The sequence below is a fragment of the Thunnus maccoyii genome, chromosome 7, assembly GCF_910596095.1.
Source record: "Thunnus maccoyii chromosome 7, fThuMac1.1, whole genome shotgun sequence".
Taxonomy (NCBI): domain Eukaryota; kingdom Metazoa; phylum Chordata; class Actinopteri; order Scombriformes; family Scombridae; genus Thunnus; species Thunnus maccoyii.
The window spans coordinates 23,531,597-23,542,721 of NC_056539.1; the positions used below are offsets into that span (position 1 = coordinate 23,531,597).

General features: G+C 40.2%; 1 protein-coding gene across 2 annotated transcripts; it reads left to right on the top strand.

The window, feature by feature from the left end:
* Positions 1 to 326: 326 nt before the first annotated feature.
* ushbp1 (Usher syndrome 1C binding protein 1) lies at positions 327 to 9,612 on the top strand. 2 transcript variants are annotated; one of them, XM_042417176.1, is made up of 14 exons: positions 327 to 493; positions 1,673 to 1,875; positions 2,036 to 2,175; positions 2,479 to 2,642; positions 2,874 to 3,062; positions 3,399 to 3,658; positions 4,299 to 4,439; positions 4,635 to 4,723; positions 4,872 to 5,007; positions 5,280 to 5,514; positions 6,382 to 6,540; positions 7,330 to 7,427; positions 8,614 to 8,736; positions 8,833 to 9,612. In XM_042417176.1, exons 1-14 carry the CDS (start codon positions 488 to 490, stop codon positions 8,996 to 8,998), a joined length of 2,109 nt encoding a protein of 702 aa, XP_042273110.1. In that variant the 5' UTR covers positions 327 to 487; the 3' UTR covers positions 8,999 to 9,612. The 2 variants fall into 2 exon arrangements, with proteins under 2 accessions (XP_042273110.1, XP_042273111.1); XM_042417177.1 differs by having other exon boundaries at positions 2,039 to 2,175.
* Positions 9,613 to 11,125: the final 1,513 nt, after the last annotated feature.

The window sequence follows — 11,125 nt, forward strand, 5'->3', positions numbered from 1 at the left end:
GTAATGATCTAATCTTTGCAGCAGACACAGAGATAGAAAAAAAACCCCATCCTTCAACATGTCTGTTAAGTCACGTAATGCTCCAAATTGATTATGACTTCATGCATTTTTCTAATTACATAACGTCATACTATACTTGAAGCTTTTTTTCTTTCTTTTTTTGTATCCAGAGTTCAAATCACTGGTCATAGTCTACTATTAAAAAAGCATGGAAGCTAACTTTGGACAAAACAGGAAAGGACACAAAGTGACAGGGAATGGGTGGGGATGACTTTCTGAGTGTTTTCCACTGACTTCATTCATCACACTAAACACTTAGGCAGACATGCAGAGAGTAGACTCCAGCTGCAGCAGCAGCTGACTAACTATTGGAAAATATAACAACACAAAACAGGAGAAGCAAAGAAAACATCTCCTCAGTTTGTCAAATGTTTTATAGGCGGTGAACGGCCACAACAGAAACTGCTGCAATCATCAAGACCTAAGTATGGAGGTAAGTCACGATCGAGTGTTTCAGTGTTTGTTTTGAAAATGTGCAGCTTTACATACTAGGTGGTGCATGATATGGGGTAAGTTGACAAAGTCCATGAGATTGTAATGGAGTTCAAATCTGTCTTATTGGGGAATTACAGCATGTTTGAACACATGATCTACAATGGATGATTATGCAGGATTTATAGCTTTTTGTTTTGAAGTTATAACTGTTATAAACATTGCAAATTAGAGGATGGACACCTCATCTACAAACTGGATGATGATGAATTTATAGCTTCTAGTTTTGGAGTCATAACTCTTTTAAACATTGCAAATTAGCAGATGAACACATGATCTACAAACTGGATGATTATGAATTTTTAGCTTCTCGTTTGAAGTCATAACTGTTTTGAACACAAATTAACAGATGGAGTTTTGAGAACAGTGTTGCTCATTCAGTTTTTACATCCTCCCATAAACTGAGACACTAAATTGCCAGTAGGTGTAACTTATGAGTGTTTGTCTGGTGACCTACACAAGCTGTTTCTCTGCTTTTTGCCATGTGCATGTTTGGATAGCCTCTCTGTTGCACTGAATAGAAATGGTTGGGTATAATAGAAAGATGGTTGGCTGTCTGGACTTGTCATGAATAAGGAATTTTAAGTATTTTGTCCACCATTGTATCCACAATATGTGTTTAAATTTATGTGTTTAAAAGCAAATTGTATCATTTTGGCATATTTGTTGACATCTTATGTAGTTTATAGAAGAATAAAAGAGAGAGATTTGGTTCTAATTTCATGTTTAGGCATTTAGCTCACAGTCTTTGTCCACAACAAAAGATGGTTTGGTCCACAAATATTTGCTAAGCAGGAAGTTCGATCTCAGGATGTTTTAGTTTCCTCCTTTTCCGCTGCTCAAAACAATAGCCGCTAAACAGTACAACAACTCTGGTTCAAAAGCATAAGAGATTTTATATATGGACATGAAACTGGGAGATTATTTTGCTGAATTTAATTATGAGCCACGCCTTACTGGAGGAGGATTATTCACAGACCCCATATTTTTTGTATTATATTGATACACATATTTTAAATTAGGCATTTGCTTTAATATCCAGTAAAACAGCAAACAAAAAGACTAGAATAAGACCAATCAAGTCATTATTTTATAATCTGAATGCATTATGGTTTTGCAGGATTCCAGCCTGATCAGATGTGACAGCCTGGATGCTGGGTCCGGCTGTGACGGGGAGGTGATGGCCCAGATTGACTGCATGACCCTTGACCCTGAGGGTGAGCCTTCACCAGCAGAACTGGCTCAGTGTGAGGCTGAAGTGGGCACCCTGCTCAGCATCATCGCTGAACTGAACAAGAAGATGGGATCACTAAAGGCACCGAGGTAGGATTATAAAATCCATAAAATTACTACAACACATTTTGGTAGGAACATGTATTTCTTCATACCTGTTTTCCAGTCAATAACATATACACTGTTCAGATTACAGCTTCTGTCACAATAAACACAGTGGCATTTACTAATATTTGCTGCTGCTCTTCAGCAGTGAACCAGGTGACTTGAGACCATCACGACAATCCAGGCCGCTGGTCCCAGACCTGCTGTCCCACCAGCTGGTTAGAAGCAGCCCAGAGAGGATCACTGCCTCTGCTGCCACATCTAAACTTCCACTGACTGAGCGAGGTTCGCACAATCACAGTGTAACAGTGTCTTTATTCAGCAGCCTGTGAATCCTCTGCATCTGCCGTATGTCAGTGATATTTTCCCACCAGACCAGACAAGAAGCATTTTTGTGTCTAAACAAATGAGGAAAAATTCAAGAATCATTAAGACAGTTTGTGGAAACACAGAGCGCTGAGGATGGTAAATCCATGTCATCCAAGTTTCTTCTTTTTAAAAGAACAGGCTGCTCTATCTGGTAGAAAATGAAACTGCCCTTCACTTTATCAAACATAATTCATTGCACCTTTACTTTCCTTCCCCTAGGGGGTAGTGGCGTAGTCTGGACAAAACTCCAGGAGACTTTATCAGCGGTGGAGGACTCCATCAGCTGTAGGAGGTCTTGGGCTGCCCCCATCACAGCCTCTGACCAGGACAAGCAAAAAGAGCATCTGAGAGCAGCCAAGGACAGCTGGGTGAAGGCTGCTCAGGTATAAAAACAGGAACAAATTAATGCAATTCATCATTATTTTTCAGTTATAACTGCAAACCCCTTTAACAATATACTAGCTGCTTTCTGATATAAACCCCAAAGAAGTCAGAAATTCTCTTCCTGGAAAACTAATCAAGTATTGCTGTGTCTATCAAGGTTTTGGTGGACTGGTTTAAGACTTAAGCCTCTCTTTACCAGCCTCTTTAGTAATCTGGGACTCTGGTTGCAGATTTTGGAGGAGATGGAAAAAGAGTTTGGGATTTCGTGTCCATCAGGCTTGACAAAGGACCAGTACCAGGAAGAGACACTGGATCAGGACAAGCCTGACTCTGCACTCAAAAGCACCTTACAGAGTCACCAGGAGGAGCTGGAGAGAGCACAGAGCACCATCAGCCAGATGGAAGAGGAGAAAAACAAGGTCGGAGTCACTGCTTCTGCTTGAGTTTCTTCCGCTTGACTAAATTATCCTGAATAACATCTCTTTAAAATGCTTGCTAAAACAAATTTATGGAGCCAAAGACAATATTTAGTAATTACTCAGTGGAATTGAAAACTGAGGAGGAGGCTCAGGTCATAGTGTTGTTAGAAATACACATCACTGTGGTTTATTGGACACCTCGGAGGTAAACTCTTGCCCACAGTTTGCTAACTTAAATTAATTAGTTTTATATAGAACATCAAATATTGTATGACTGTGAAAGCCCAAGTTTACTCAGACCTGAATAAATATAAAACCTCTCCTGATGTCTTTCAGCTGGTGGGTCACTACAGAGCCTGGAGGTCAGGCAGTCGCTCTCCCTCCCACAGGCCCTCGGGCAGTCCCACTGCTGGAGCTCTCAGTCCAGACTGGGCCTCTCCTCCCTTCCCTGGTTCTCCTTTACTCCTCAGGAGAGCAGCCAGAGCTATACCACCTTTGTCTCCTCGTGGGGACGGCTCTCCACTGGGCTCTGTGAACTCAGGAAGTCCTTGTCCTAGTCCCATCAGTCCGGATATTGAGATAGAGCGGCTTAACAGGTGAGACTGAGGAGCAGCTCAGACTTATTTTTTAAAATCTGGTTACATTATTTAACTTTCTTAGGAGGCATAGTTACCCTATATTGGTATATCAACCCATTTTATTCCCATTTTATGTATACTATGACATAGAAACACTAAATATACTGTAGAATATGTAAACAGGAGTGTCAACTATGAAGGTTTGTGTTTTAGTTATAAAAACAGATCTTCTGGCTGAGTCCTGACAAAAAGGAACAAGTTATTTTCAAGATTCATGTCATGAATAAATCTCAATCATCTCTGTAAGATTTTTTATTTATAGCATGATCAAGGTTCTTTTAAGAACTAGGTACCCATTCAAGTTTGCCAGTTATTTAACTCTTGTTCTATAATAATTTTCACCTATTATGGCTACTTTGACTTTTGAGGATCCTCTAGGCAAACTAGCTAATGTAGGTTGTTTTTTATGCCAAGCTTCATTTTTCATTTGACCAGGAAACTGTGGTTGTTTTGCCCTGTCAGTCGTGATTAAAGTCAATAATTAAATAGTTTTTTTTCCTCCATAGAAGTTTCAACTTAGAGTAAAATGTTGCATTATTAAAAATCTTTGTTTATAACATTTTTACCCCCTGATCCTCCCCCCCCCACGGTGTCCCAGGTGCATCGAGAGGCTGAAGGCCAGGAATGAACGTCTGACTGCAGCTCTGGAGCGAAGGAAGGGAGAGTCGGAGCAGATCAGTATTACACTAAACAGACTTGAGGCTGACTGCTCTGCCCTGCAGATGGCTCTCCGATACTGGTACACACATAAAACACACCAGTCACACAAGTACAAAGGCCTGTCTGCGCACATATGCCTTTTCTTCGTCAGCATTACAATGTTTTTTGACGTGTGTCAGAATAATGAATGTGCACAGGTCAGCAATATAACAATATCATTTTGGGTTTCTCTCATCTTCTGCTCGTATTGTGTGTTTGTGGTTTTGATTGACAGCGAGGAGTGTGAAGAGGCCTACAGCGAGCTTCTGTCACTTTATGATGCCAAGAAACAGCAAAGCATTCCTCTGCAGACAGACTCAGCAGGTGTTTGAATACAGCTTTTTAGCACTTCTTAGAACTCGCCACACAAATTCACTTACATGTATAGTAGGTATGCTTGTCATACACACACAAACACACACACGCACACACACAGACTCCACTCGGGCTCACAGTTTTTTCCACTCATCAGAGGCAGCCGGTGGCAGGCAGCAGCCCGGCAGTCCATCAGCTCAGCTCAGGAAAATGGGAACTGAAGAGCTGTCCACCTCCTTCTCAACAGCAGGGGTCACAGAGGAGACGGAAACACAGAGTCACTCGGGGCAGAGGTGATGTTTTAAAGTTCTCTTTATACAGTCAGGCAGTGTTAGAAAGGAAAATATGTATCAGTAATGATAGTATGTCAGACTGACAGACTAAAATTGCAAATAGAAAGAATGAAAATTTACAGATGTTACATTTATATTTCTGCCCCAAACAAGGATCAACATGGTATTGAATTAATAAAGTGTACTAATAATTTTTTACAATATTTAATTCAAATATGGTGATTTCTTGGACTAAGTTGTTGTCAGGTCACTCACTACCTGTAACCCCGCAGGACACCTGAATTGATGGAGCGAGAGGCTGTTCTTCGCCAGCAAATTGAGCGCCTGAAGAGGGAGAGGGCAGCCATTTGCCTCCCTAAGCCAAGTCCAGGAGCAGAGGGCAAAATGAGCCCCGACACCGGTACCCCGGCTGGGTCGAGAGGGGGACACGTAACTAAAGATAACACCAGACCTCCTGACACCAAGAAAGAGAAGGCTTCCCTGTTCTATGAACTCATCTCTGTCAGGGTAGGAGTTGTGTGTCCTAATTTATATGATGAAGAAAAAAAAGAGGTTTGAGCTTTGAGTGCACATACAGTATGTGTATAAGACAGTGCTAGCAGGTCTCCACTTCATTTAGATTTTCATTTGTTTCCTTATTTAACCAGGATTATAGATTTGTTGAAAATGAAAACAGTTTTTCAAGGGAGACCTGGCCATGAGGGCAACATTAAAACATTGTTACAGCCAGAAATACAAACACCAGGCTAAGACAGCTGACAAACAGTATATTTTCAAAATTATTTAAATGAATAGTTTACCTTTGGGTAAACCCTAATGTTTTCCGTCTTTATGCTAAGCTAAGCGAACTGTCTCCTGCTTGTAGCTTCATTTAGACCAACATGAGAGTGGTATCGATCTTCTCATGTAATTATCAGCAAGCAAGTGAATAACCTTATTTTCCAAAATATCAAACTATTCCTTTAACAACTGGAGACACCAAATATTTAACGTTCCAGCTGTATACTCTGTTTTGCATTGTACTAGGACTATTTTACAAGTAGGCATTTTATTTGAAAATGACCACAATGACTGCAAATACGAGGGTCTAATCTATCAATACATTATATACATATTTATATTCATGGTAGGCTACTAGCTGTAAAGTTCTGCATAGTGTTCACATCCCATCAGTGGAACAGTGGGTGGTTAAATGTGAAAACCTTAGAACTGCTCTAAATTATTTGTTTGTAACCCCTTTGTGCAGCATTTTACAAACCTGCTAGTTGAGATAAAATGTCTAAAAATGTCAAATGTTCAGTGTTTTTTCCATTAATTTACAAAGTCTTTCACCACAAATTTCCTTACATTGTATTATTTCCTGTTTTTGTTCAGGAGGAGATGTCAGATCTGCGATCTCTTATCCGCCTCAAGGAGAAAGAGCTGAGGTGTCTGGAGTGGAGTTTAATGGCCCAGAAGACCCAAGAAGCAGCAGGAGCATTCATCCCAGAAAGCCTCCGAGAGGAGATGGAGGATCGGAAGACTGAACAACAGGTAGGAATGACTCTTACAGGGGCAACTCTGACTTTTTTTTTTTTCTTTTACATTATCAAATAATTCAAAGTCAAGGTGAAATGAGCAAGAGGGAGCAGGACGTTGGTCTATTGTGACAGACCCGATTCAAATCTGGGTGTCCCACATGGGAAATCACACATCTACCAAAGCAGAATCCCTCCAGGCCAAGAGGGATATTTTGGTTCCACAAGGTCTTCTGCTGGGCTGTCCTGTCGCTGCAGCACAGATTTGTACCGCACCTCTGTCATTGTCAGAGGAGAAAGAACTGACAGGAAGCTACTTAACACAGCTTTCTGTATGCGTAGAGCTGTATGCAATGTCTCAGACAGGTCATCGGGGACGTGAGCCGCATTTGCGAAAGCCATGCCTCAAGTGAGTGTTGTCTTACTCGCTCACTGATCTCTACAGACATTATCTTGTTACTGTTGCTAATTCAACCAAACTTACAATGGCTTCCCATCCGGCTTAATGAATGTTATTCTGTTCTTTTCCAATCTTTAGTTCAGGAAAAAAAAAAATTCTGCCACACAAAAGTGATTTTTTTCTGGCTTTTCTTTAATCTTTGCTTTGTTGTAAAATATTAATTTAATCAGATTAAATTAAACAATTAAAGGTTGTGTGCTTGCTTCAGAGGGTCTCAAGCTGAAAAGGTTGTGACTTTAGATTAATGACAGTGTATATAATCTTCTTTAATAGATAGACTAGAATGGGAAGGGGTGTTTTTTTGGGGAGCTTTAAAGATCATCCTAATTGAATGTTGTGTTTCAGAGGCTCTGTGAGAATGCAGCTGAACTTTGTGCTGACGGAGACATCGCTGGTCTTCGGGGCAGACCCATTCTGAAAGAGCTGCAGGCCGTCCTGCAAAGGTGAGACGTTGTCTTGTCCTCATAAAAGGAAATGATTCATGTTTAATATATTTAATCATTTACAGGAAGTGCATCTGTGTGCGTTAAAGCGTGGCACCGAAACTGCAAAAAATAGGAGCTGATTCTCTTTCTCTAACGGACAGGTTTACAACTTTTCAAGTAATAGTCAGTTGCACAAATGAACATTGAAATAGATTTTTCTTGCCTCCTTCTGTGCAAAAATGTTTTTAAAAGTTTTAAAAGCTAATATGAAGCTTCAGTCATCCAAATTGGTCAAATCAAGTATATATCTTTCAACATTACAGTCTTCTTAGTGCCAAAGTCCCTCTTTTCATTACTATACTTCCACGTCAGCTCAACAGGGAAACACTGTCTGAACAAAAACCAAGAGGGAATTTGATGCTAAAAAAGACTGTAAATGTGGCAGATACCCACTTGATATGACTAACTCAGTCTGCTGAAGCCTCATATAAGCTACAGATCAACTTTTAAATGCATTTTTGCACAAAATGACTGTGTGGACACACTGTGGATTTTAGCCCCCATCACTTACATTTAAAGCACATTTGAAGGGGATCTTTTAATAGCCAGTATGAACAGGAGGAATGATTACAGCAAGGAAAAACCTCTTTCAGTGTTCATATGGACACCTGACTGTTGTTTTAAGACAGACTTGAAAGACTGTGATCCTATCCTTTTAGACACCCTGAATAAAAGTATCTATGAAATTGCTAATATATTAACATTTATGAATCTGTAAACAAGAGTTGAATGTAACATCACTGGTGAAAACAAGTAACCTAACGGTCGTCAGCGTAGGAAATGTATCCCTCAGGCATTTGTTCCTTGGTTTCGATCTGTTGCTAAGAAACAATATCAGCAGAAACGCAGACTTTGGACATAAAGGGCTTCTAGTTCTTTATATCAGCTGCTTTAGAGAGCATCTTTTTTGTCTTCTGACCTCGAGTAGTGAATACTTCTAGATAAAGCACCACTGTTGACACTCAAGATCACATTTTCCCTGAAGGGAAGGACACATCATACAAGATGTTTATGATTCTCATATATGAGTTCTGTGAGGAAACGTTTTTAGTTCCTTAAACAAAATTAACAGCTGGACACAATGACTCGGGACTGTTTCAACTGACCTTACAGTTTTGTTTTGTTTTGATGTTTTTTCTTTCAGGGAACAAGCCCTGAAAAAGAGGCTGGCTTTAGTCCAAGACTCATTGAGCACAGCTCTCACAGACAGCCCCTCTAACAGGAGGGACAATGAGGAGCAGATTGCTCGGCTCACACAAGCTCACAGGTAAATATTGATATTTATATTTGTCTGCATCCCCGACTGAAGCTATGCCGGTTTTGTAGTTTCAAACTAAATCTCGTTGGGTGTTTCTCATTACAGTAAGGCCTTGAGCTCGTACCGGCACATTCGCAGGAAGTACCGGGAGCAGGTGTGGAGGCTGGAGCAGAAAGTGGCAGCCATGATGGAGAGTCAACACGCCCAGAGTGGAGCACCGAAGGCTGCGGGGGAGGCCTTGGAGTGGAGGAGGGAAGAGACTGTTCTGTGATCCACTGATTCTTCAAACGGAGACTCAGTCATCCTCATAGCCAAATCTTATCCACATCAACAAGAATGTACAAATCTGTTGTATGTATTTTTATTATTTGTCAAGTCCTTGCACCATACAGATATAAGCCTCATCACTGCTGCAATCTGTTTTTTATTAAATACTTGTATTTGTAGGTAGTTTTCTGGTCTTGTAAAGACATATCAATCAATCTATATGTCTGTCCATTCATCAATGCGATACACAGCTTTCTATCAGGTATTCATTGGCTCTTGAGAGGTATATATAAAACATATAAGGCAGAAGAACATGGAAAGCACTGTCATTTCTGCCTTTTCAATGCTTGTGAGCGTTTTCAATAAACTGAACAGGATTCCAAAGCTTAACTTGTTTAACAGCTACTCACACATCACAAGACACATTCCTTGTTTCAGAGAAACAGCTGTCATGCAGTCATGAATGTATAAGGCCGATTCAAGGTCTGAACCCACTGAAGACCTCGGGACTGACCTCGAGAGTGCACATGTCCTTTTTCCCGTATGAGCTGACTCTATAAAGCCACTCCCGACCGTGCTGTCGTGACAATGCGCCGAGAAAGGGGGATGGGGCCTGGACAATGGCTGACGTGCGCACAAAATGTATGGTCAGCCTGTTTGTCTTCTTTGTATGTTACTAGTTCTCTCTATCTTCCTTTTCTTCTCTAATTTCCACTTCTGCTAAAGGATCAGTTTAACTGAATGACAAAAACACATTTTCTCACTTATTTCTGGTGGTCTCTAACTATGCAGATAGTTTTGGTTTAGAGATATCTATATCTTAGATTTTTGCCACCACCACAATACACAGGGTGACTTGCTCTTTCATTATGATGAACATGGCCACTGTAGGTTATTTTGATCAATCCTCAAACTGTATGGTGCTGTAAATATGATTTAGCACCACAAATGTGCTCTTATTTGAGAGGTAGAGCATACAGTGTCCCACTGTGTTAGCAAATTACATTAAAAACAAATTAAATTTAATATTTGTCACCTGTTTTGAAAGATTTACAACTTCATTAGGAACATATGGTCTTGAGACTGAGTGCCATAGACAGAGAAGGGAAGTCAGAAAGTATTAAAAATGACAAGCCTCCGGCAACCTGGAGGCAAATTATACTCAGATTCTCTGGAGTTTAACTAAAGCCTTTCTGGGACAATTTAAATGCAACCATAAAACAGATTACGAGATATGCAGTTCCAACACTGAGCAGGCTACAGAAGAACAGAACAGACACCTGGCAAAAACTTTGCTTTGAGCCAGGACATAAACTACAAGAAACTGGCATAAAGATGATCTTTCAGGAAAAGATTAATGGCTTGATATTGTACATTGTGAGAGTTAAAGGATATATTTTTGACAGAAATTGGAAAAAGTGGATTATTTACATAAAACAAGATGCCAAAACTCATGCCATAACTCAAAACTATAATGTATATAGATGTCTGAGTTGTCTATTGACAACTTTCACATGTTTCACACGTTGCATTTGTGCTACTGTCACATGTTGTTATTTCCACATTTGACCCTCACCCCTAAAAAAACAAAGTATACTGTATAAAAAACAAAAGTATTAAGACTTAAACACATTTGGATTTGTTGCCAGTGAGAAAACTGTAGAATAATACCAAAACCATCCTATTTCCTTTAAATGCTCTGAGCGTCATAAACTAAATTTGTTTCAACTTGATTTCACTGATGCAGAAATTTCAGAGAAAGAAATCTTTAAAACCTTAGTAAATAAATACAAAACTGTCATCATATATACCACAAGAGGTATGAGACGAAATTTGTAATTTGGGTGCACTGACGTGTTAAAACATATTATCTCTCCCCTCATTACTTTTATTTTTTCCTCTCATACTTCCATTTCTCTGCCTTCATGTCCTCTTACTCCATCTTCTCCTCTCACTCATCTCTCAGTCATCTCCGTCCCCTCCCACCTCCCCTCCAGCCAACCCTGTGCCCTGACCTTCCCAAACCGGTCAGCTGCAGCTGTGACCGGCGGTCAGGAGGTTAAGGCAAAGGTTGTGTGTCACACCCACAGGGTCACAGCAATGCCTAGCTGTTGTGTTAGCTTGTGAATGG

Coding starts and splice junctions, on each gene's coding strand:
- ushbp1 (XM_042417176.1), top strand. Junction 2,643..2,873: donor GCTGGGTGAAGGCTGCTCAG/GTATAAAAACAG, acceptor CTCTGGTTGCAG/ATTTTGGAGGAGATGGAAAA. Junction 8,737..8,832: donor CGGCTCACACAAGCTCACAG/GTAAATATTGAT, acceptor TTCTCATTACAG/TAAGGCCTTGAGCTCGTACC.